At 40.7% G+C, this 24,202-nt stretch overlaps 1 protein-coding gene across 10 annotated transcripts; it reads left to right on the forward strand.

The window, feature by feature from the left end:
* Window positions 1–86: 86 nt before the first annotated feature.
* Window positions 87–24,100, forward strand: MFF (mitochondrial fission factor). 10 transcript variants are annotated; one of them, XM_065747919.1, is made up of 10 exons: window positions 87–260; window positions 6,608–6,825; window positions 7,054–7,226; window positions 8,416–8,504; window positions 11,906–11,980; window positions 15,201–15,359; window positions 17,767–17,784; window positions 20,785–20,847; window positions 23,187–23,271; window positions 23,640–24,100. In XM_065747919.1, the coding sequence occupies exons 2-10, from the start codon at window positions 6,609–6,611 to the stop codon at window positions 23,769–23,771; spliced, it is 1,011 nt and encodes a 336-aa protein (XP_065603991.1). In that variant the 5' UTR covers window positions 87–260; window position 6,608; the 3' UTR covers window positions 23,772–24,100. The 10 variants fall into 10 exon arrangements, with proteins under 10 accessions (XP_065603991.1, XP_065603992.1, XP_065603993.1 ...); XM_065747920.1 differs by lacking the exon at window positions 17,767–17,784 and having other exon boundaries at window positions 88–260; XM_065747921.1 differs by lacking the exon at window positions 11,906–11,980 and having other exon boundaries at window positions 88–260.
* Window positions 24,101–24,202: the final 102 nt, after the last annotated feature.

A 24,202-nucleotide genomic window follows, 5' to 3' on the forward strand; every position in this document is an offset into this window, starting at 1 on the left:
CACTAAAAATGGGTGCCCCGCGGCGGGGCCGCACGTGAGACAGCAGGGGGAGCCGCTTCCGCCCTCTTTCTATCACGTGACGCGCGGTCCGCGGCCGGCAGCCCTTACGGCCGCCCGATGGGGACAAGCCGCCCGGCGGTGGCACCTCACCTGAAGGGTGCCTAAGGCGCGCCGCTGAACGCCCCCGCCCGCAGGAGGCAGCGCCTGGAGTACGGCAGCAGGCGGGCCGGGCAGGGCCCAGCGCCTTACACCGCGTCTGGGTGAGTGCGCGCTGCGGGGCCTTGCGGGAGCGCCGCCGGCCGTGCCCGGTCTAAAACGGTCAGAACCCGGAAGTATCAGTCCTCAAGATCAACTGCTTTGAAATCGGCACAGCCGGTGCTGCAGTGGCTGACTGAGGTACAGGGCGGCTTTTCGGGAGGTTCCTGTCTCTCGGGAACCGAGTGAGTGCCGCCAGTCCCTACGGCTGTTCTCCGAGAGGTTAACGAGGCGTTAACGAGGTGTAGGCGTTGCCAGGGTTTCAGCGCCCTCGCCCTCACCCCTCAGCTGAATAGGGCAGCGAAGTGTCGCTACCCACTGTTTGTTTGTGTTTTTTTTAATATATATATATATATATTAATTATTATTATTTATTTATTTTTAAGTTATTACAATTCATATCTATATATATTATCATAAACTATTATTTATTTATTTACTTTCAATTTTTCATTTATTTGTTTTTATTTTTTTTGTGCCATGGTCTCTACTAGACAGAGGGCTTGCCTTAAAAAGGCTGTGGCGACCCAGACAGAAGGTCTGCCCAGAAGCGTGGCTACACAGGTCTCTGGTTGCAAGGAGTGCCAAAGCCTGCTACTGCTGGATGAGGGTGCTAAGCAGTTCTCCTGTGCAAGGTGTGAGCAGGTGGAAGATCTGCTTAACATGGTGGTTGAATTGAAAGAGGGGGTTGAGAGACTGAGGGCCATCAGGGACTGTGAGCGGGAGATAGACTGGTGGAGTAACTCCCTAGAGTGCCAGAGAGAAAGGCACCGGGGAGATCCCCTGCAGTTAGTGGTGGACTCCCTGACCTGTCCCCGTAGGACAGAAGGGGGATATCTGAAGGATAGGGAGGGCTGGCAGAGAGTCCCTGCTCGGTACCGTGGGCAATCTCCCCCTCTGCCTCCCCAGTGTCCCCAGATACCCCTAAGCAATAGATTTGCAGCATTGGATGTTGAAGAGGTGATAAGGGGTGAAGTGCAGGAAGATTCCCGCAGGAGGTCACCAATGGCAAGGCAGTCACCTCCGTGCATTGAGACTGCTGCTACTAAGAAAGAAAGGAAGGTGATTGTAGTGGGTGGCTCCCTTCTAAAGGGAACTGAGGGCCCCATTTGCAGACCAGACCCAAACCTCAGGGAAGTGTGCTGTCTCCCTGGGGCTCGGATCAGGGACATTGCTAGAAGACTCCCGGATTTGATACGCCCCACCGACTACTACCCGTTACTCGTAGTTCAGGCAGACTGCAATGAAATATCTCAGAGAAGTCTGCGAACTATGAAAAGAGATTTCAGGGGATTAGGGCGATTAGTTCAAGGGGTGGGAGCACAAGTGGTGTTTGCTTCCATACCTTCTGGGGCGGTGAAGGACACAGAATGGGCTAGGAAAACACAGGTGATGAATAATTGGCTGAGAGGTTGGTGTAGAGATAGACACTTTGGGTTTTTTGACCACAGGGCAGTTTACTTGGCTCCTGGCCTGTTATCTGTTGATGGGATGCACCTATCTCAAAGGGGGAAACAAATCCTAGCACAGGAGCTAGCTGGACTCATTGAGAGAGCTTTAAACTAGCTGTAATGGGGGAAGGGGGTAAAACAGGGCTCACCAGTAAAGAGCCTAAGGAGGCTGTGCTGGAGAAAGGGGCGAGGCAGATATCTCAGCTGAAGTGCATCTATACCAATGCACGCAGCATGGGCAATAAACAAGAAGAGCTTGAAGCCATTGTGAGGCAGGCTAACTATGACCTTGTAGCTATTACAGAAACATGGTGGGACCTCTCCCATGACAGGAATACTGGGATTGATGGCTACAAGCTCTTCAGAAGGGATAGACAGGGAAGAAAGGGTGGTGGCATAGCTCTGTATATCAAAGAGTGTTTTGATGTTGAAGAGCTTGAGGTTGGAAATGATAAAGTAGAGTCCCTATGGATAAGGATCAGGGGGATAGTCTTTAGGAGTGACATCGTGGTGGGGGTCTGTTATAGACCACCTAGTCAGGATGAAGAAATAGACGAGCTGTTCTATAAACAACTCGTAGATGTTGCACGATGGCCAGCACTCATTCTCATGGGGGACTTCAACTTCCCTGACATATGCTGGAAATATAATACTGCCAGAGGAAGCAGTCCTTGAGATTTCTAGAATGTGTGGGTGATTGCTTCCTGACACAGCTGGTGCAAGAGCCTACTAGAGGAGATGCCTTTCTAGACCTACTTTTCACTAACAGGGAAGAACTAGTAGGAGATGTGAAGGTTGGAGATTGTCTTGGCCAGAGTGACCATGAAATGGTGGAGTTTGCTATTCTGGGTGACGTCAAGAGGGTGACTAGCAAAACTACTACCTTGGACTTCTGGAGGGCAGACTTTGACCTGTTCAGGACACTTGTTGCAAGAGTCCCTTGGGACTTGCTCCTGAGGGGTAAAGGGGTCCAGGAAGCCTGGATGCTCCTCAAGATGGAAATCTTAAAGGCACAGGAGCAGGCTGTCCCAGAGTCCCGTAAGTTGAGCCGGAGGAGAAAAAGACCAGTGTGGATGAACCGGGATCTTTTGTTGAGACTCCGAGAGAAAAAGAGAGTCTATGTCCTCTGGAAGATGGGTCAGGCTACTTGGGGTGACTACAGAGAACTGGCCAAGTTCTGCAGGCAGAAAATTAGAAATGCTAAAGCCCAGCTTGAACTTAGACTGGCTACTGCTTTAAAGGAGAACAGGAAACCCTTTTACAAATATATTAACAGCAAGAGAAAAACTAAGGAAAATTTCTCTCCTTTACTCAGCGAGGCAGGGAATGTAACCACAGATGATAAGGAAAAGGCTGAGGTTCTCGATGCCTTCTTCACATCTGTCTTTAATAGACAGAACAGTTGTCCACAGGGTACTTGCCCTGACCTGGAAGTCCAGGACGGGGCGCATAATGCACCCCCTGTGATCCAAGCAGAGATGGTCAGAGATCTTCTCCTCCATCTGAACTGACACAAGTCCATGGGGCCAGATGGGATCCACCCAAGGGTGCTGAGGGAGCTGGCAGAGGTGATTGCTGAGCCACTTTCTGCCATCTATCAGCATTCCTGGTTATCTGGAGAGGTCCCACAAGATTGGAGGCTTGCCGATGTGACTCCTATCTACAAGAAAGGCCATAAGGAAGACCTGGGGAACTACAGGCCTGTCAGCCTGACCTCGGTATCAGGGAAAGTTATGGAGCAGATGATCTTGAGGGAAATCACATGACACGTGCATGGCAACAAGGGGATCAGACCCAGCCAGCACGGGTTCACCAGGGGCAGGTCGTGCTTGTCCAACCTCATCTCCTTCTATGACTGGGTGACCAGACAGGTAGATGAGGGAAAGGCTGTTGATGTAGTCTACCTGGACTTCAGCAAGGCCTTCGACACGGTCTCCCACAGCATTCTCCTGAGGAAACTGGCAGCCCGTGGTATGGACAGGTTCACTCTTCTCTGGGTGGAGAACTGGCTGGAGGGCCGTGCCCAGAGGGTAGTGGTTAATGGAGTTAAGTCCAGCTGGCGTCCTGTTACGAGTGGTGTCCCCCAAGGGTCAGTTTTGGGGCCCATCTTGTTTAATATCTTTATTGATGACCTAGATGAGGGAATTGAGTGTACCCTCAGTAAGTTTGCAGATGACACCAAGTTGGGAGGATGTGTCAAACTGCCTGAGGGTAGGGAGGCCCTTCATAGGGATTTGGATAGGCTGAACAGCTGGGCTGAGCTCAATGGGATGAGGTTCAATAAGACCAAGTGCCGGGTCCTGCACTTTGGCCACAATAACCCCATGCAATGCTATAGGCTTGGGGCAGAATGGTTTGAAGAATGTAGAGAGGAAAAGGACCTGGGGGTGTTGGTTGATGCTCGGCTCAACATGAGCCGGCAGTGTGCCCAGGTGGCCAAGAAGGACAACAGCATCCTGGCCTGTATTAGAAATAGTGTAGCCAGCAGGAGCAGGGAGGTGATCATCCCCCTGTACTCAGCTCTGGTACGGCCGCACCTCGAGTACTGTGTTCAGTTTTGGGCCCCTCACTACAAGAAGGACATTGAGGCCCTGGAGCGTGTTCAGAGAAGGGCAACAAAACTGGTGAGGGGTCTGGAGCACAAGGCTTATGAGGAGCGGCTGAGGGAGCTGGGATTGTTTAGTCTGGAGAAGAGGAGGCTCAGAGGAGACCTTATTGCACTCTACCACTTCCTGAAGGGCGGTTGTGGTGAGGAGGGGGTGGGCCTCTTCTCCCTGATAAGTAATGACAGGACGAGAGGGAATGGCCACAAGTTGCGCCGGGGAAGATTTAGATTAGACCTGAGGAAACATTTTTTCTCTGAAAGAGTGGTCAGGCACTGGAATGGCCTGCCTAGGGAGGTGGTTGAGGCACCGTCCCTAGCGCTGTTCAAGAAGCGTTTAGATGAGGTGCTAAGGGATTTGGTTTAGTAGTTGGGTAGGGATAGTGATAGGAGGATGGTTGGACTAGATGATCTTGTACGTCCTTTCCAACCTTATGAACCTATGAAAAAAAAAAGGTCTAAGAATCATGAAGTACCAGAGTTGCTTATGCGCTTCTTGAGCTCCTTTAAACAGCATATGCACATTTTGAAGTGTTTAGCTAAGTGGGTTGTTCCAATTCCTTTCATTTGATAGATACAAACAGTAAGAATTAATACAGATGGATTAAATCTTGGCCTAATTTCTGGCACTTTCTTTATAGTTAGATATGTTTAATTTTAAATAGAATGAAGACCTTCTCCTTGATGCCCAATTCTGCAATGTGCTGGAGTGAGTGAGGCTTTGAGATGGATAAATTTATTTTATTTGATCTGCGGTGACTGGAAGTCTTGAAAGTAACATCAGAGATTCCAGGACAGATTGCTAAGTGGATAACGTCTTTAATATACTGAACTTTTTTTTTTTTCTACTGACTTTAATGCAGTCTTACATAGACCATATCCTTCCATGTGCTTATTATCTGCTGTCTGAAGGTAACTGTCACTTTGAGGCTTTATTGATAGGGAAGTATTGTTTCTGTGTGATGTTGTCAAGTATTTGTCTAATTGCACAGCAACGAATAAAGAGGTTGTCTTGACTTCTTTCACGAAAATAGAATGTGCAAAGCAGATGGAGGTGCCATATGACAGGGTCGCAGAGGCTGAATTTCATTGGGTGGGTCCTGAGGGCAGATGCTCTTGGGGGAAGCAGTGAGGGTAGAGCCCACGTTGTGTTTGTGCATGTGTACATAGAAGAGCAGGTTGTATTGGCTTGACTGTGGTGGCACGCTGATGAAGATACATAGCTCCCAAACAGGAGGTGCTGTGTGCGGGCTCATGCTGGTTGGTTGGTGGTGTGACTCATGTTCTGTCTCACCTGCACAGAAATATTTTGTAGTCAGAGTTCTGTGTTCTGCTTTTTAAGGCGCGTGTACAGCAACAGATGTAGCCCTGATGTCAAAAATGAAAGAATGTAGCTGCTTAGAGAACCACTTCAAGCAGTACCAGTAAAAAGGTTTCTTGTCAGAATAAACTGTTTCCAAGAGATGGATTTTCCATAACAACTGTACTTGCATGTTGTATGTATGCATATATGTATACAAATAAATATCCCTGTTAACTCTAACTGTAAAACTAACTGTTGTCTTGGTCTGAGATAAGCTGTGGCTGAGGCCCCCAGCCTTTGGCTGGCTGAAAGTTTCTCACAAGTGAGGCTTCTTGCAGCTCACAGCTTCCACTGAGAGCTACTCTGCATCCTCACTCAAACTGTGTCACCAGGGTTTCCTTTTTAACCCAAGCTACAGCTCCTATCTCTGTCAGAGCCATTGATGAGGTCCTCTGGCCATTGCCTCAGTGAATATGTTCAGTTAGCCATTGGAGTTCCCTTTCTACCCCGTAGTTTCCACCAGTGGTCCCTTTCCTGCCTCTCTGCATGCATAGCTCTAGGGTTTCTTTTTCTCTCTCTTAAACCAGATGTTCCCACCTCTCAAAAAGATTCACCAAATAAGCAGTTACCTTGCTCTGTGCCAAGAGTATGGCTCTCCAGTGGCTGCCTTATTAGTAATTTCATCACAGCCCAGTTTCTAGGAAGTTCCTTCATTACTTCTTTTGAAATTCACTTCCTTTTCTAAGGAATATTTCACCAGGCAGCTTTGTAAGACTTTATCCACTTTCTCTAATACTGACACACTGAATCTGTGTAAATACAGATTGATGTCTTAATTTCTTACCAATCCCGAAGATGTACCCAATGTTTCTTTCTTTTTCCTTCCAACCAATGCTCAGTTAGGATCTTCTAACGCTCACCTAGCAATCACCGCAGAGAGGTCCCTTTAGTTCATTTTGTGTACTCCTATTACAGCTCTTGGTTTCCTTTTGCCAGAATGAGTGGGGCTGCATTCCCGTCGCCAGCTGCCGAGATGGCAGAAATCAATCGCCTTCAGTATGAGATGGAGTACACTGAAGGAATCAGCCAACGCATGCGGGTTCCAGAGAAACTCAAAGTGGCTCCTCAGAATGCTGACCTTGAGAAGAGCATCCCAGAAGGATTTCCAAATGCCAGTGTAACTATGCAGGTTCCAGAGCGGATTGTAGTGGCAGGTAGGTCTGCATCTCAGTATGATGACAACAGGCCGAAATTTAAACCCCCGAAATTCTGGAAGGATGGAAATATGAAGAAAAACTTATAAAATGCTTGTTGCTTTTCAACTTCGGCCTAGGAAGTACCTCAAACTTTGAAAATGCTTCATGAATAGTCCTGGTGTAACTTGTAATGGAGATAGTTAATGAATGAAACCTGCTTTCTATTGACGACTGATATTCTTACAGGTAATACTGAAGACATTCCACTTTCCAGACCTCCGGACCTCGGCCTTCTTCAGTCTACTCCCTTCAAACCACTGGCTTTGAAAACTCCTCCCCGTGTTATTTCTCTTAGTGATCGACCACTAGATTTTTTGGACCTAGAAAAACCTCCACAGCAGACACCTCAAAACGAAGAGGCTAGTACTTATTTTGCTTTTTACCTGGTTGAGAAATTTTCTTCTAAAGCAAAATGAAATAAACAAAGATTTCACCACTGATCTATCTGGTGCAAGCTAAGTTAGAAAAATGTTATATTTTTTTTATAAGCACTGTAGTTCTAACTGTGGTCTTTAAGTTCCATAATTAACTGACAAAACGACTAAAGGTTGACATACTCAGGTAACTTATACTATACTTAGAAAATAAAGGCATGATTAGAACTACCTGAAATACTTTTTAACTGAAAACAAAGATCCTTTTGGTTATGTTGCAGGAGCTATTTTTTTTTTTTAATTTGCAGGTTTGTTATTGCAAAACATGTCTAAAGAATCTCAGTATGTAACTGAAATTTGTTGACAGATGATATCTCACATAGAATTAGTGAGTTTTAACAAGTCTGAAAACATACTTCAGAGAAGTATGTGGAAGTGGCATGCAGATGGATGATTTGTAATTGACACCTTACAAACTGGAAAATACTTATGAAGCTGTGTATCCTGTAGACTTGTTCGTACTTGTGGCATCAGGTCATATGGATAGGTAACGAAAGGATGGCAATGAGTATGGAACTTGGATTTACGTGTACCAGCATCAGATCCTCTCATCTGATGTCTTCCTTCTAATCAGAGGAACCCATGTAAACGTAGAATCATAGAATGGCTTGGGTTGGAAGGGACTTAAAGATCTAGTTCCAACCTCTCTGCCATGGGCTGGTTGCCACTCACCAGATCAGGCTGCCCAGGGCTCCATCTAACCTGGCTTTGGACACTTCCAGGGATGGTGTATCCTCAGTCTCTCTGTGCAGCCTGTTCCTGTGCCTTGTCACTCCAAGTAAATAATTTCTTCCTAACATGTAACCTATATTTCCTCTCAGTTTAAAGCTGTTCCCCTTTTGTCTCATCACTATCATACTGTGTAAAAAGGCAGTATCCATCCTGCTTATAAGCTTGAAGTACTGGAAGACCAAAATGAAGTTTCCTTGGCTGTTGTCCATGCTAAACGAGCCTACCTCCCTCAACCTTCATGAGAGAGTTGCTCTGGCCTTATCACCATCACCCTCCAGTTTGCCTTTGAGCTTTCAACTAACTTAACTCTCCAGTGCTAAGTTTTTAAACCTCTCCTGGAGTTTCCTATCTTTTATCTCGCTCTTGCCTCCCTCTTGTGCAGGTTCGTTCAGTGGGAAGGCTGAAGAGAGAACGTTCCATGAGTGAAAATGCCACTCGACAGAACGGCCAGCTGGCCCGAAATGATTCCATGTGAGTAAAGCAATAAGGTGCAGGGGCACGACTACAGCTTTACTACGTAATCCTTTTGTTCTTCATGTCCTCATGTGTTTTTTTTCTTAACTAATGTTTTTGTGTGTTGTAGTAAGTATATAATCTTGAACACTAAAAAGCTAATAATTTCTCTTAATTCCTACGCTTGTGATTCATTGTTGGTTTTTCTTGGAGTTTAGGGGTGGGAGTGTTTGTGGACATACAGTTGTTTCATCTGAATTGCTGCATTAGGAGATTTTCCCCTTTCTGAATGTGTGTAATTTTTTTTCCTGAATTTTCAGGTTATATGCTCAAAGAAATTGAGTTGTGTGCATGAAAATGTTCCCTGTTATCGCTGTTGATATTACATAGTGGTTTTAATTAATAGACAAAGAAATATGGTGATTTCTTATGAATGTGAGAGTAAGTCATATTTCATTGGTACCTGTATACTTATACTTCATGCATTGAGATACGTGAATATGCATCATCTTTTGAGATAAAAATGGCAAGTACTATTTAGGATTGGAAACTTCATTTACTGATACCATCAGAGGTAGCAGTTCTTATGGTACTTTCTGTAGACATGCATGTCTATATATTCCAAGTAATCAAATGACAGTTTTATCTAATCTCAGTATATTCTGAGTGATGGCATCCTTCCACCTGGCAATATTTTTTTTTGCAGTGTAATGCTTAGTCTTCCTGCATATGTATGTATTGATCAAAACAATTCCTAATATAGCTACCATAAAAAATGTTGCCTTAATGAAAGAATCTGAGATGTAAGACCTAGCAATGGGATTCATTTGTGTTGGACAAATTAAGATTCAGTAGCACAGTATTGCTAGCCACCTTAAATATAATGTACTAAATAAATACATGGCCTACTTTGAATCTACTTATTTTTAGTATCAAAAAAGTTAAGTAAATTATGCCCTGGAAATGCCTGTTCTTTTATTTACGACCGGAGTACCAAGAGGTTCAGTATATACTACATATCTATCTACCTGTGAGTTTGTCTAAAATTGGTGTAATGTATTCATGTGCCTATTTCAGAAATTACAGTTTTCCTGCTCTTCCTCCAGATCTTCATGGAAATACTGTTGCTTATCTTCCTTTTCTTAATCAAGCTTTTGGTTTATACAAGCATATCCAAGTACTCAGATCTACTGAATTTTAAGATCATTGAGCTGGCAAAATTGAATTCACATCTATAAGCTCCTGATCAGCTCAGTCTCCAGATGTTTAGCAGCCTATTAAGTGTCCAAGTTCCCTTTGATGTTGGTCATCCAGTTAAAATACATTGGACCAGATGTGGTAGGATTTCACTACAGGAATGCCCCCCTGTTGATATTTTGCATGTGATGCATGCAGGAATAGATGTTCTTCATGAGATAGAAGTTGTTCATGAAAAAGTTTACCACTTCCATGTTACCAGCCTTGCTTCTTCAGTCCTTGGAGGAAAAATAGTATGTATGAATTCTTGCAATTACTTGAAATCACTTTATCCTTGCCCCCAGTGTTTGTTTACTCTCCCCAAAGTCATGGTTGATGTCTGCCTTGCTAGAAAACTAGCAGTCCTTCAGAGAAGCTTGGCAGTGCAATGCAAACCTGATATCCTGTAAACTTAAGAAGGATGTGATGAGTGAACTAAGCAACTGCTGATTTGCACATCTCAGTTTCAGTAGGAAAGAGACAGGAAATTGTGACACATCTGGAGATGAGTTCTTGATGCTTATTGCTGGCACCTGTGTAATGTTGTCCAAGTTTCTACTAAGCTTTTCCAGTCTTCTGGGAAAGTTATATAAACTTAGACTGATCCAGAATCTCAACTGTTTTGTTTCTATGAAGAGTAGCATCTAACTGATATTAAACCTGCTGTGTCTGTGCTCTCTGCTGACAATGTGGAAGAACCTGTATTTCTTCACCACAGCGTTCCTTGTTTGCTGGCCTGCAGATGATGTGTTTTGTTTTTTCTTGTCCTCTCAAGCACTTGTTTTCTTATGACAGAAGTTATGCTGGGCCTAGTGTATAGCTCATCTGTTCTGATATCACTGAGATTCCGAGGGGTTGCTTCTTTTTCTGTCAATGCTTTTGACTCAGTGTGATTCAGAAAAAGTACTTGGTATCTTTTTACTCTTTGCCTTATAATTTAGACCCATGGGGCATAATTGCAAACTGATAAAGAAAAACGTAAGCTTTGTGGAAATAGAGATTCTATGAATGAAACTGTTAAGATTGTGTTCTACTTCTGCTGTGGTGGCCATTTAAAGACACTGCTGATGTGGAAGTGTTCTGATGTGGTTCAAGGTAGGCAATGCACGCAAACAAACGTGTTTGGTGTTAACTGTGCTACCTCAGATCTGGTACTCATTATCATGTAGCTTGCAGATTGCTTGTAAATGTGATTAATTTTAAGATTCCATTATCTTATTGATATTTTAAACATTTAAAGAAATTGTACTAAAAATGCATTCTTTGCAATACAAAAAACATAACACCTGTTATATCTCATGTAGCTTGAACACTTAATTTCCTCACCTCCTAGAAATATTTTTTCCATTGCTGTACAAACACAGGAGAAGCTAGCTGCTCGTGAAGTTCTTGTCTCCAGCAGTGTTGGCTGATGGTATTATCTTTGCTCTAATTGTTGCAATGGTACAATGCTGCTTCATCAAAACTGGCTTGACTTTTAAGTTTATTTCGTGTTTAGGTAGTTCTGCGATTAAAAAGTACTGCAAGGAAGATCAGTACCTTATTTCCATGTTTTGGTTTTCTTTTTTTTAGTCTAGTTCATGTCATCATAGGAAAAACAGTCCCATCTTTTACATCCACTTCCAAATTACATCAAATGTATACTTATCATAAAACTGTTCTTCTTTTGTCTTATTTTCGTGACAGATGAGATAGTCTACTTAGTGCTGTCCCCACTGAGTACTGTCATGTAAAATCTTTATCTACTTAGGAGGGAGTATAATACTCAAGTTTTAATCTTCATCAGTGTTGTCCTCATGTAAAATGTCCAGATGTGCTATAGAAAATTCCAGTGTCTGTCCTACAAAAGTAACAACATTAAATGTTCTGGAATAGATTGAGGCAAAGGAGTTGACTGTGCTACTTAGAACTGTGTTCTCGATATGATATTGATAATTTTTTTCTTGTTTCTTGGATTTTTTTTGGTGTTTCTCCTCTTGTTATTCATTTGCATGCATTTCCAACAATTTGCTGGGAGTTCAGCTTTAAGGTAGTAATTCTTAAATGTTAAAAAAACAAATTGAGACTAACAAGAGAACATCTGCTTGCACAGTAACTTTCTACATGTTTAACAATATTAACAGCTCTTTAAATGATATTTCTATAAAGGATGCTTACTTAAGAGATTACAATTATTATTCAAGGTGGCACAGATCAGATACTGTCCCAAGAAATAAAATGCCACGGTTCCAGTCACCTCTTTCGACTAAGGATTGCAAGTAAGCCAACGTGTCAGCTGGTGTATAAAAATCAAGAGTGTTTAATTATGTAGCTCTCTGCAATACTAATTTTCAGACAGTATCTGTAATTTAGAATATAAAATCTAAAACAGTTTTTATACACTAAATACGTGGTTTCTATTTCTTTTGCACGCTTTCCCAGGCTTTGCCAGATCACTTCTCTGTGTGAGAAACACAGAGAGAAATAAATGGTGGCAGAATTCCAACATATGATTTATTTATTAAAAAAAAAAGCTTTAGTCTGGTTCTTTGGCTGTTTGTGATTACCTGGAGAAATGAAGCTTTTTCTTGTCTGTTGCCAGTCAGTGTTGAATGCAAGCATTCCACTGTGAATCAGAAGTCAGCAAACCACTGAGGTTGGATCAAAATGGGTAGAGCATGTAATTTTTATTTTTTCCTTCTGCTCCTGCCTTTCCCTTTGAACTCTCTAAGGAGATGCACTTTCCTATTTCATAGCTTGAGAAATCCTGTTCTTTACACAAGTTGTGTGGCAAAAGACTGTGTTATACACATCCTTAATGAGAATACAGGCTGTGGCTGAATCTAAACTAACTTCTACTTTAAGCCTATTTACCCTTATTTGATAGTCCTAGAACTAAGAGAAATAATGTGTACATCTCACATTTTTTTAGAAGACTTTGGGGACACTACTGTGAAGGTAGACTGTAACTGAACCCCTTCATAGTACCTTCATAGTAATTTCTATAATTCACTGCTGTTTGGTTTTGGTCCAAATCCTGAAATTTACCAGTGTTTTTAACTAGACAGTGCTGAAACAATAACTGTCTGCAACTGAACATGAAAATGCTTCAGAAATTTTAAATGAAATTGTATCAGACTAAGAACATTTCTCTACCAGTTGAGGAGATAAGGGTGTAACTACAACTTGTGATAAGCAGTCGTGTTAAGTGTTAGAGAATTATTCTTGTGTCATCTTGACTGGCTTGTGTAGCAGATGTTTGCTTCATTATATTGCTTCTCCATAGTCTCTGATGTAGTCCAAAGGATTACTGCATGCTTACAGATTGAATAATCCTAAAACAAGAGCACAGAGGAAGAATTCAGCTTATTCATTCCACCTCCCTCAAGCTCTCCCCATATTTCTTAATTCTGAGATTTGAGCCCTTTATTTAATTATTCTCATTTTCAGTCAGAAAGGAAGAAAGGTCTCTCCTAAACCATGTATTTCAAAAGGATACTAATATTAGCTATAGTCTTTTTGGAGAAAATTTGAATTATTTAATATGGCTGTGCAGGAGAAAATATGTTCAAATTAAGAAATGAAATTTTCTCTAGTAAAGATTCTTGAATGAAGTAACCTCTTTTTACAAACTTCCTATAAGCCAATGAGCATAGCATAGTCCAATGAGTTAGGAGCTACCTTGTTCTGCAGTCTTCTCTTTCCCTTTCCCGTTACTGTAGGCTTTCTTCATGTGACCTTGTAGAGAAGTTAGTGTAGTTTTAGTTCAGTAGTTGTTTGGGGTTTTTTGTCATTTTTCAGTATCTACACAAAACTTTGCAAATAACATTACTAGGGTTATTTACAATAAAGGTATTCTGGACAACATGAATATTGTTTTGCAATATATTTATATCTATAGAATTTGTATACTATTACTTTTTTTAAAGCTCCCATTCAGAAATGATGAACAGGAAAAATTACCTTTAATAAAAAGACATATTGCTATTTTTTCCTTTCCCTCAAATTGACAAATCCATGCAGGAATAGAAAATCTCATGAATTTATTTCAGTGGCAGTATTTCCCTGCTTCAAGTGGTTTTTTTCCAGAATATTGGGATTTCCAATGCAATTGAAGAATTAAGTTTGTAGCTGTGACCACTTCTATTGATGGCAAAATAGAAGTCATAAATATAAAAAAGAAATCTATTCTACAGCTCCTAGAGGAAAAATAGAATATGTAAAGAGGGGTGTTTATTTTTCTTTCTTTTTTTCTTTTTCCTTTAGCTGATAAATAATGATTAACATCCGTCAAGCTCCAGGCACTGCTGTCTTTGCTTGTGTCTGGAATCTTGGGATGGCTTTAGCTGTTCTGTGCTTGAAGTGACATCTGCGTAATATGCATTGAATCTCTTTTCAATTGAGCTTTCTTACTCAGTTTTGTGATTTTGCTGCCAGCCAGTCACAAAGCAGCTTTGTTCAAAATGGAGTGTTAAAAGGCTGTGACCCACCTAGGAATTATCCACATATCAAACCTACTTCTAATCACTTAACCACCCATACTTGGATTAATTTCATAAAAATGCCAACAAAAGTGGAAAGATTGGTGTTCTAACTCTATTAGCTTTGCCACTTGTATTTTGCATTGGCAGTTCAAGGAGTGTTGAAATAAGGATGCTTATCTTGGAAGATAAACTCTCCCTAGATTTTAAAGAGTATGGTTACTCACACTTTGTCTTGTATTCATGTATTAATATAAATGAGAAAGTTAACATAAGTGATATTCTCTTCAAAAAAGAACCTCACTTAAACCTCACTTAAAAATCTCTTTCAAGAGAGATTCAAGTGGAAGAAAATCTTGACACATGAAGGATGATGTGGATAATGTCAAGTTGAACATGAAAAATGGCTATATCAAATGTGGTGTATCAAAATTCACTTTTGTCTGGTAGAGATGAAGTTTGTATACTGCTTTAAACCAAGATGCTTGACCTTGCATTTCAATCCTCTGTATTTTTCATAAGGGTGTTGTTTTGCTCATCGTGGCCAAAAACTCAGATCATGTAACTTGTCCCTGGGATATGAATTCTGTGCTGAAATGCTAGCAGTGGTCTTTAATGACTATTTGTTTGCAAATCAAAATGCTATCTTGATTCTTAGTCACAACATAAAGAAAAACTTTTTTTAAAGAGTCTGTGAGTTCTCCTTGCTGAAAAATACTTATGCTTTTAAAAACACTTTTCTCATTGGAGTCAATAACAACTTGACTACTGTTTTCAGCAGGTGCAGAATTGTTTGGGCAAGGACTTTCTAAAACTATCTGTAACTCTTCAGAACTGCATATACAAACATAGCTCACAATCCCTATACTCCTGGAGTTTGGGGCTGCTAACTTATAATGCTTGGGAGAGGGTTAAACATCTTGGGATTAGTACTATCTGAAAAGTTTTGATGTTTTTATTTTTATTGAAAATCTGACTATAGTATTTCTTTCTTCATTTACTATGCTTATATGAACAGTGTGGCACCATCACTGCAACAGGCTCGTGTCTGTCCTCCCACTATGTTACCTGAAGATGGAACTAATCTTTACTCTGCTCGTGGCATTTTGTCGTTTATCCAGTCTTCCACACGTAGGGCTTACCAGCAGGTCTTGGATGTGCTGGATGAAAATCGCAGGTGATTGGTTGTCACTGATTCTGCCAGCTGCTGCTGCTTTCATTTTTTTTTCTTCTTTTAGTGGAGTGTGATTTATGTTTACAGAATAATGAGATGAAATTCTTTGCTTTTGCTTTCCTTTGTGTTCACTGTTCATAAGCAATTTAATTGTCCAAAATTCACATTTCAAAATGCTTCTGTTTTGGTGAAATACAGCATTAAGATTTTCTTCCAAACAAAAATTGTTGGAGCTAATCTGCAGCTGCTAGGGATTCAACTGTTTCCAAGTTGTCAGGTTGTTTTTCTGCACTTAATTCTTGATCTCTAACCTGCCTTATCTACTACTTTTGTGTTGGTGAGTAATGGTGCAAATCAGTAAGATTGGGTTGATATTACTCTAAGTCATTTAAACGTACAGAAATGGGATAGGTTATTCTGCAAGGCATTGGTTGCAGATACTGCTTTTGATTACATGTTGTGACTTCAGGCTCTGTCACGTGATGTAGTGAATACCTATCTCTGGTCAATACACGACTGATGGTGAGCACTTCACTGGATGTTGTGAGCCAAAAGAAAAAAAAAAGGCAATATATACGGAGTTGGTTGCTCCTTTGATTTCTAATTTCTTCATTTTTGTGGATAAGCTGACACTTTGAGAGGTGATGAGCCCAAAGAAGCCTTGTTGCAGTCAGTGTAGTTCCATTCTTTCAGTGGAGTTTTGCCCACTTGATGTGTCCGTGTACTGTTTTGATTTGGCACTTTGAAGCATGACAAGAATTGCACATTTAACACTGCAGAAGTACTTACAAAGACTAAAAATGATGAGATTTTCTTAGCAAAAGCAATTTTAATGCTGTGCATGCTTGTCACAGAGGTTCAGATAAGAACTGCCACAGCTATTTTGTAGTTCTTGCAAAGAGGTTGAATTAGAGAAGCTAACTAATTAGTCTAATTAGAGCAGCCAGGAATGCTGTGAGGAACTGCTCGTTCCTCCTGCAGTCCTTAAGCAGGCCTGTGCTCATTTCTTTCGCATTCCTTATCTGCCTCTGGCTGCCGCTACACCAGTAGCACTCCTAGTATCTTCTAAGGTGAAGTTGAATGATCTGAATGATTTTTCTAGTTGTTTCAGTAAGGAAGTGTGACTATCAAGCCAATCTTATTGAGAATGTCTGTTTTCATAGTCGCTTTCCAAACTGGCACCTCCTGTAGCTCACCATGTTGTCTGAGAACACAGTATAACCATGTCCATATTAACATAAACAAATCATTCAGAACTCCAGTCTTGCTAACCTTCATTCCTTTAACCTGGAACTTGAAAAAAAAAAAAAAAAAAAGCAATCAAGCAAAACACAAAATAAATGCTTGGTTCTCCTTTAATTCCGAGTTGGGTGCTTAACCCTGTTTTAATCCTGTGAAATTTTAAATTGTAGAGGTTAAAATGTCAATGCCTGTCCATCAGTCAGTAGTTGTTTGTTGTTTTTTATTTCTTTTTTTCTTTTACCAATCTTGTCAGTATTAAAAGATTAGATGGAATAATGGGCTTTGTTGTTTTGTTTTCCTAACATAATTAAAGCTCCCAGACAAACAGGAATTCTTCTGTCTGAGAATTAACAGGACTGTATACTATGCCAAAGTCCTTGTTAAAATATAGACTGAAATTCCCTTTCCCCAGTCTGCAGAGAAGCTTGTAGGATTTATCCTACCTTCCATTAGGCATGTTCTTGCCCACATTTTCTTGGATTTTGCATATATATGCATGTTAATAAGTACACTTCTAACTTCAGACATCAGAATAATTCTAGGGTTCTGAATGCTTCTAAATCTGCGTTACTGTTCCTGACTTGGGCTCATTTTTGAGGCATTCTTACCAACCTTCTGAGAAGAAAGAGAAAACTGGTGTTACTCACCTGTCAAACAAACTTGACCAGAAAAAAATGAGTGAATGAATAAGGTCAAAGTGTATTCTTTGTGGTTGGTTGTTTAAATACCCTCCGTTATTTTACAGCCAGCGTAGGAATGTGAAATTTGGATGATTCACTTGCATGGTTGTAAAATATTGTTCATTTTAATCCGTTTCAAACTGCAGTCTGTTGTTTTGCTGTGTGATGTGTTCTATCTTAAAGCCTTAACTATTTTAAATGTTATGCTAATTATGAGAAGAGAGCTTTTAAAATGAACAAGATCTGACTTGTGTTATTCACTGGAAATATTTTTCACTTTTTTCATGGCTTGCTTTACTTTTTAAAAAATATTTTCAAAATCATCTTACAATCTACTAAAACTGCTGCTGGTAGGTGCTGATTACACTGCTTCAGGGAATGAATTATGCCTAGTTTGGTTGGCATTGCTCGCATGATAGATTCTTCACATGGGCAACAATTTAATGATCACTGTTTACACTGTCTGTTTACTCTTGCACTTCCTTCAGCCTGGACAAGGACAATAGGTCAGTTTTGCTTTCCAGTTCTAACCCTTTTTCTCTTATTTCCATGTCACGGGCCAAAAACTAGTCTTTTAAAGGCTTATACGCTGGAGGCAACCCAAAAGCTGCATTTAGTATTTTAGTAATGTTTTAAATAAAGTGTAGGAAAAAAGTATATATTTTTTTTAATATTTGTAACTTATCTGAGCTATTTTTAACTCCTGGACCAATAAGTTACTATTTAGAAGAAAACAGTATAGAAATTCATTGCTATCTCCTTTTGTTAGATCAGTATTTTCTAAAAAGCCTCTGTTCTCGTTAAGTGCCAAACTTCCCCCACGTAGGCATTTCCTGAAGTGTTCCAAGATCATGTTAAGAAGTTACAAGATTATGTTGGAGAAGTTGATGACAGTTTTCATGACAGAAGTAACGTAGGGTGCAGGTTAATACTATACAGGTCACTACACATGAGTTTGGATGAGGGTAATGTAGTTCAGAAGCATATGAAACCAAGCTGCAGACGCGGTGGAGCCTTGCTTTGCTGAAGTTATCACTTGTAGCACTGAGGTGAGCAAGCAAGAGCAGTTTAACCTAGTCACTGATGCTTCAGTGCACAAATCCTTTCTGTACTTCAGAAGCTGAGCTTTTTACTCAGCTCACCTCCAGATCACATCCATAAAGTCCTAGTGCCCATTCTTATGGCCGTTCTGAGACTTCCAGAGAAGTTTCAAAGTGCAGTGAGAAGTCAACGTAGCTGCTGCCCCTGCTGAACAAAGAATTGCTGGCCTCACTCACGTGCGTGTGCACACAGCTGTTGTAACTTGGACCTGGGTACCTAGATCATCCACACCTCTGGTTTTCCTCTCAGACCATTTGATCGTGTCATTACAGTGGTATTTCTATTGCATGCTCTGCTCTAAGCAGAAGATAGACCAGATTCATTTGGTCATTGCATTACTGTTTGTTTTACCGCTGTTATTAAAGCACATTACTGTGCATTGCCTTTGTGGTTTAGGCTGCCACTGTATCTGCAGTGAAACAGTTAAGTGCTGAGCACACCTAAATTATGGCTGCTTCTGATCATGTGTTAATGTTTAGATTGGAAGTGACAGAAGTAGCCAGAAGAGTAGAAGTGTTAGGGTTGTGTTTTTATGTTTTTGATTTGTTTCTTTTACTATTTTTTGAAAGATTGTCATGTCTTTACAAGTAAGGAAGAGCTGAGCTATTACACGCACTGTATTTACCAGAGAACTTACTGCTCAGTTGGAGGGTGAGATGATCTCAGTCGTGAAGGTAAGGACAGTGCAGGTTAGTTAGTATTGATTAGTTCTGCAGCAGTAAAACCTCTGCTACAAAATGCTGCTGAGGCCTACAGCTCAGACAGCATTTGAGAACTGTTGGTCTCATTATACAACATCCAAACGTGGTTGGCCTGCATTAGGTAGTGTGGGAGATACGTGCTGGATACTGACAAGCTGCTGTGGCATATTTGCTAATTACAGCTGACTTCTGTTCAGAGGAATTCTGTGGCCTGTTCTGTAACTGCTTCATGCTGAATTTCTTAGGTTTTCTCCAAGTATTAATCATCGCATCTGTCCAGCAAGACTTGAGACTGAGTTATTTCTCCAATTAAAAATTAGGAATACCATTTTTGAGAACTTGAGGAAGAATATTCTTTTATTATAGGTGCTAGGATTAGGAGCTTCTGATTGGTAAGGGGGATCACGCTGGCTATCATTTGTGTGCTAAACAAGAAAACATTGTAGTATGCAACAGGACTTCATTTTTAATTTTATGGATTTAGCAAAGTGCTCCGATTGCAGATCTGCTTAGAGTAGGACATAGTCCCAGTACTATGTACTGGGTAGCTGCTTGCTGTTTCCTAGTCCCCACATTGTTTAAATTAAACGAGCAGTTGTGATATTTTTGCACAGCACTTGGCTGTTTTCAGGCCAGGCTGCAGAGTTCTCCTAGCCACCTCAGCACCAGGCCTCTGATTCCCACCCATCCCAGCTGTAAAGATCTTCACTGCTACATTCTCTTTTCTTATGCTAACTTTAGAGGCTGGCATATATGTGGGCTGAGTGCACAGTACAAATACCTGCTGTTGTCGTTGGGAAAATGGAAGGCATTGTTCTACAGCTTGAAATCTTTCAGTTTGTTACACAGCATAGGTGTGGAACTGTGTCATTACCAGAGGTACTGAAATTCAGTGTCACTGTCATCAGAACATACTGCTGACATTTGTGTCTTCTGTAAATCAGGACGTGTCAACTTCTTCCTGACAAAGTGGTGCTCACAGATTTAACAACTTAGAAAGCTGTTTCTTGCCCTCTGCCTAGACATAGAAGGAAATAAATTTGAAAAAGTGATAATAAAAGGGATGTTCATATCATTTACTTGGAACTGAGGATGGGATGCACGGGGATGGCACAAAGTTGCACCAGAGGAGGCTCAGACTGGACACTGGGAAAACTGCTTTACCATGAGGGTGATCAGACACTGGAACAGGCTTCCCATGGAGGTGGTTAGTGCCCCGTGCCTGTCAGTCTTCAGGAGGCATTCAGACAGTGCCCTCAATAGTATGCTTTTTCTGTTAGCCATGAAGCAATTAGGCAGTTGGACTAGATGATCTTTGCAGGTCCCTTCCAACTGATCTGTTCTGTTCTGCACGTGTGTAGATATTCTTTTCCTGGGGCTTTGTTTTATGGAGGACCTTCTTAAAAAACAGGAAGTTTCCCATAGTATATTCTTATAAGGTTGATAACTCCTCCCATATGTCTATTCCAAAAATTCATCTTCCACAAATGAAGCTTTATCATCTAAAATTCGCCATCACAACTTAGCTGTATACACTTGTGGTGTTAATTAAATACAGTATAAAATAAATAGGTATTGCATAGAAATATACGGTATAAGTGGAAATATTTTGATGTTCCTTTGTTCTGTGTGTTTTACCTCTTACCTCTCTTTGTCATTTCTTGTTTCTGTCTCCTGTTTTCTATCTACAAAAAACTGCTGTAGGCCAGTGTTACGTGGTGGGTCAGCTGCTACCACTTCCTCTAACCCTCATCATGACAACACCAGGTAAAGATTTTGTTGTTATCGTCGGTCACAGTCCACAGTTTAGTGGATCTTTAGTGCTCCTTCATATCCTGCCCTCACCTCTTGAGGTATTTCAGGCCCTTATTCCTTACCACGCAAGTTAACTTGTGTAGTAGATATAACAGTGCTGCAGAAACTATGCAGCTGGGGGAGGATTTTAAATTACATTAGCAATATGTTTTGAGTACCTCCTGTTTATTAGTGGTTGAGTTCACACATATACTGTTAGTGCTACAGAAGTTGGCTTTGCATCATGTTATTTTTTCCAGGTGCTCTCAGTAACATGCCTGTGAGTGTGAGGGATAGCTGGATGTGTTTTTACAGCCGTTACGTTGGCAGGCTGACATCACTCAGAGGAACTGGATGTAAACTTTAAATGTGAGGTCATGATCAGGATTAAGGGAATTCCACATCACTTGTTCCCATTTCACACTACACTTTTCTGTTTTCATCAAAATGGAGATAGGAGTTATGCCTAAGTAAGCACTGGATTCACACAAGTGATTCTTGAGCTCTAATTCAGAAATTCTTTTTTTTTTTGTAGTGGTCCAAGAGATTATCATAAGGGTTTTCTCACTGGTGTAATGCTCTTGGATTTGTTTGGAAATTGGCAGAATAGCAATGATATGATATGAACCTGTATTAAATTTTTGTGACTTGAGAGGGAGTTGTTCCCCTTGTAGTTTAAGTGATGAGCTCTCTTCTCTTTTCCAAAGAGATGGTGGCAGACAACTATACTATGTGATTCTCTTCCCCACATCACTAAGGGAATAAAAACGGCTTTGGTCTTTTTAATACTGCCTAAACTGAAAGAATTGTAAGTAGTAAACAGCATAAATTATAGTGAAACAAATATTTTGAGTTCTTAATGGCCTTAGTAATATATATATATATATATATATATATATATATATATATATATATGTATATATATATATATATATATATATATATATATGTATCCTAATCTTACCTGCACAAGGTTTACCTCTCCCTGTACACTCTTCAAACCTCCAAAAACACAGATCAAAACCTGATTAATTTCTTATATTTTATGCAGTGTTGCTCAAGGATCTCATGGTTATTTAATTCCAGACTCATATAATTCTCGTTTAGAAACAGCAACTCTTATTTAGAAGCAACACGTTACTGAAAAGCAGGGGCAAAAAAACGTTGACAGATGGTGTTTTAGAGGGGGCAAAAGATTATGTATGATATAGAAGTTCACTAAAAGTGATGAAAGAATGTGTGGTGCAAAAGAAGTATCTGCATTAAGTGCATTCTGCAAGTTCAAGGAATTCTACTTGAATTGAAAGATAGTCAAAGTTTAGCATTTAATTACTGAGTTAATGGTTAATGTTCTTTTAGATGTATTTTGTTTTGAGTTTTGTAGCTTTGAGGTGTTTCTGTTCAGAGTTTGAAGCTGTTGCCAGCAGTTGTTTGTGTGTCCTAATGAGAAAGTGAAGTCAAGGGGAGTTAATACTGAACACTGAGACATCAAGACAGAAAGAGAGAATCTCAGCAGTGTGTGTAGCATCAGGGACTTCATCAGGGACTTCTTTTACCTGTTGATGTTGGAAAAGAAGCTGCTTAAGAAGTAACATTTGAATAAGTGAAACACATATCTTTTGTAGTCTTTCTGCCCCTTTCCAACTGTTACAAAGTGTATTGTATTCAAGTGACTTGTCCTGGAGTTAGAATAAAGCTTTATCTGAATTGTATTACATCAAGAAAATTGAGAGGTGCTTTGAGAACAGCCCTCTTTCTGAAGTATGCCGAGTTCAGCAAGTAGTGGCAGCACGACTCTTCAATTACAAGGTTCTCTGTCCTTTACCTAAAATTTGAAGGTTGTTGTGACTGTGATCGTTAATCTCAGTAGGTGGGACATTGAAGGAGATACTGAGCGTAAGGTACCCAATTCTTTCCAAATCTTCATTTGGTTAGTTCAGATCTATTGCAGATCTCTTGCAACTTCAGTGTTTTAGCTCAGGCAGTTTTCTGCATTCACTAAGCAGCTGATGAACTGGAAATAGTATTCTGAGATACCAAGTGATACTAAGGCTGTGTGTGTGGAGAAGTTCCAAAAATATTTAAACATGGAGAACAGTGGTCTGAGAGTTTGTCAAGCACCCACTTCATGCATCTTCATGCTTGATTCAGTCACCTTCCTATTGGAAATACATAACCCAGTCAAAGCTAAGAAGTCTTAAATTCTTCTGCCTATTGCCACCAAAAATACATCTAGTAGAATGTTCATAAGATGCAGTACTCACTAATCCCTGTGCGGATGAGACAGCTAAGTGATCTCTTTAACCTGACAGGTACGGTCTTTCCAACGTGGATACGACACTTGAGGGAACACCAGACGACATGACTGTTGTAGATGCTGCTTCCTTAAGAAGACAGGTAGGTAAAGTGTAACAGTTGATTACCTTAAGAAAAAGCTGTAGTGGTATCATGGGGAAGCAGGTTGTCTGTTGTAATAGGATGGTATGGCTGCTAAGGTGGCTGTATAGCAGGTGTGGTGAGGTGTGCTCTCTGTAGCCCTGCTGGACTGCCTGCACAAATCTGTATCGTTCTGGAGGTCTGGGGAGTCTGGCTCTGTTTGTGCTCCTACTTAGCAGGGACAGCAAGGTCTGATCAGTAGTGTTCAAAGATAGAAAGTCAAATTGTCAAGTGTTTAAGATCCACCCAAGCACAATACTAAGTTTGGATGCCTGTTCAAGCTTCTTCAATGTCTGGCAACTGTATTAAAAGTATTTGTTTATTTTTAGATAATCAAACTTAATCGGCGTCTCCAGCTTCTGGAAGAAGAAAACAAAGAGCGTGCAAAAAGGGAGATGATCATGTATTCAATTACTGTAGCTTTCTGGCTACTCAATAGCTGGCTTTGGTTTCGGCGCTAGACGCGGCTCTGAAAAATTTAGTACATCAAAATACCAACAAAATTTGCAGAACTCTCTGTTTCTGAATTGTATGCTGTTTTATAATTCATATTCTGGAAACTTCCACCACAGAAAAAGGCTATAGAATTGCAGTGTTAAAGGGACACCTTGATGTTCAGTTATACTGTGTTTAATAGATTTGCACTGTGAATACTTGCAGTATCCTCTTTTGCATGCTTCAGTGTCAATATGGATCAGCTGATTTTGAAATGAAGCTTGCTTTGTGCAGTGTAAGGGGAGTGACTGACAGGAATAATCGCTGGATTTTTGCTGTGGTTGGGAAAGAAAAAATCAAACAGTTTGGAAACAATATCACAACAAAGGAATAAAAGCTAGGTTTTACTGTCTACTGTTAGATGCAAGTGAACATCGCTGCACTAGTTCTCCTTCAG

This window comes from Cyrtonyx montezumae, unplaced genomic scaffold, assembly GCF_038088225.1.
Source record: "Cyrtonyx montezumae isolate F1298 unplaced genomic scaffold, pur_monq_1.0 scaffold_5, whole genome shotgun sequence".
Classification (NCBI taxonomy): Eukaryota; Metazoa; Chordata; class Aves; order Galliformes; family Odontophoridae; genus Cyrtonyx; species Cyrtonyx montezumae.

Coding starts and splice junctions, on each gene's coding strand:
- MFF (XM_065747919.1), top strand. CDS start 6,609: ATGAGTGGGGCTGCATTCCCGTCGCCAGCTGCCGAGATGGCAGAAATC. Junction 8,505..11,905: donor CTGGCCCGAAATGATTCCAT/GTGAGTAAAGCA, acceptor TTATTATTCAAG/GTGGCACAGATCAGATACTG. Junction 23,272..23,639: donor CTGCTTCCTTAAGAAGACAG/GTAGGTAAAGTG, acceptor GTTTATTTTTAG/ATAATCAAACTTAATCGGCG.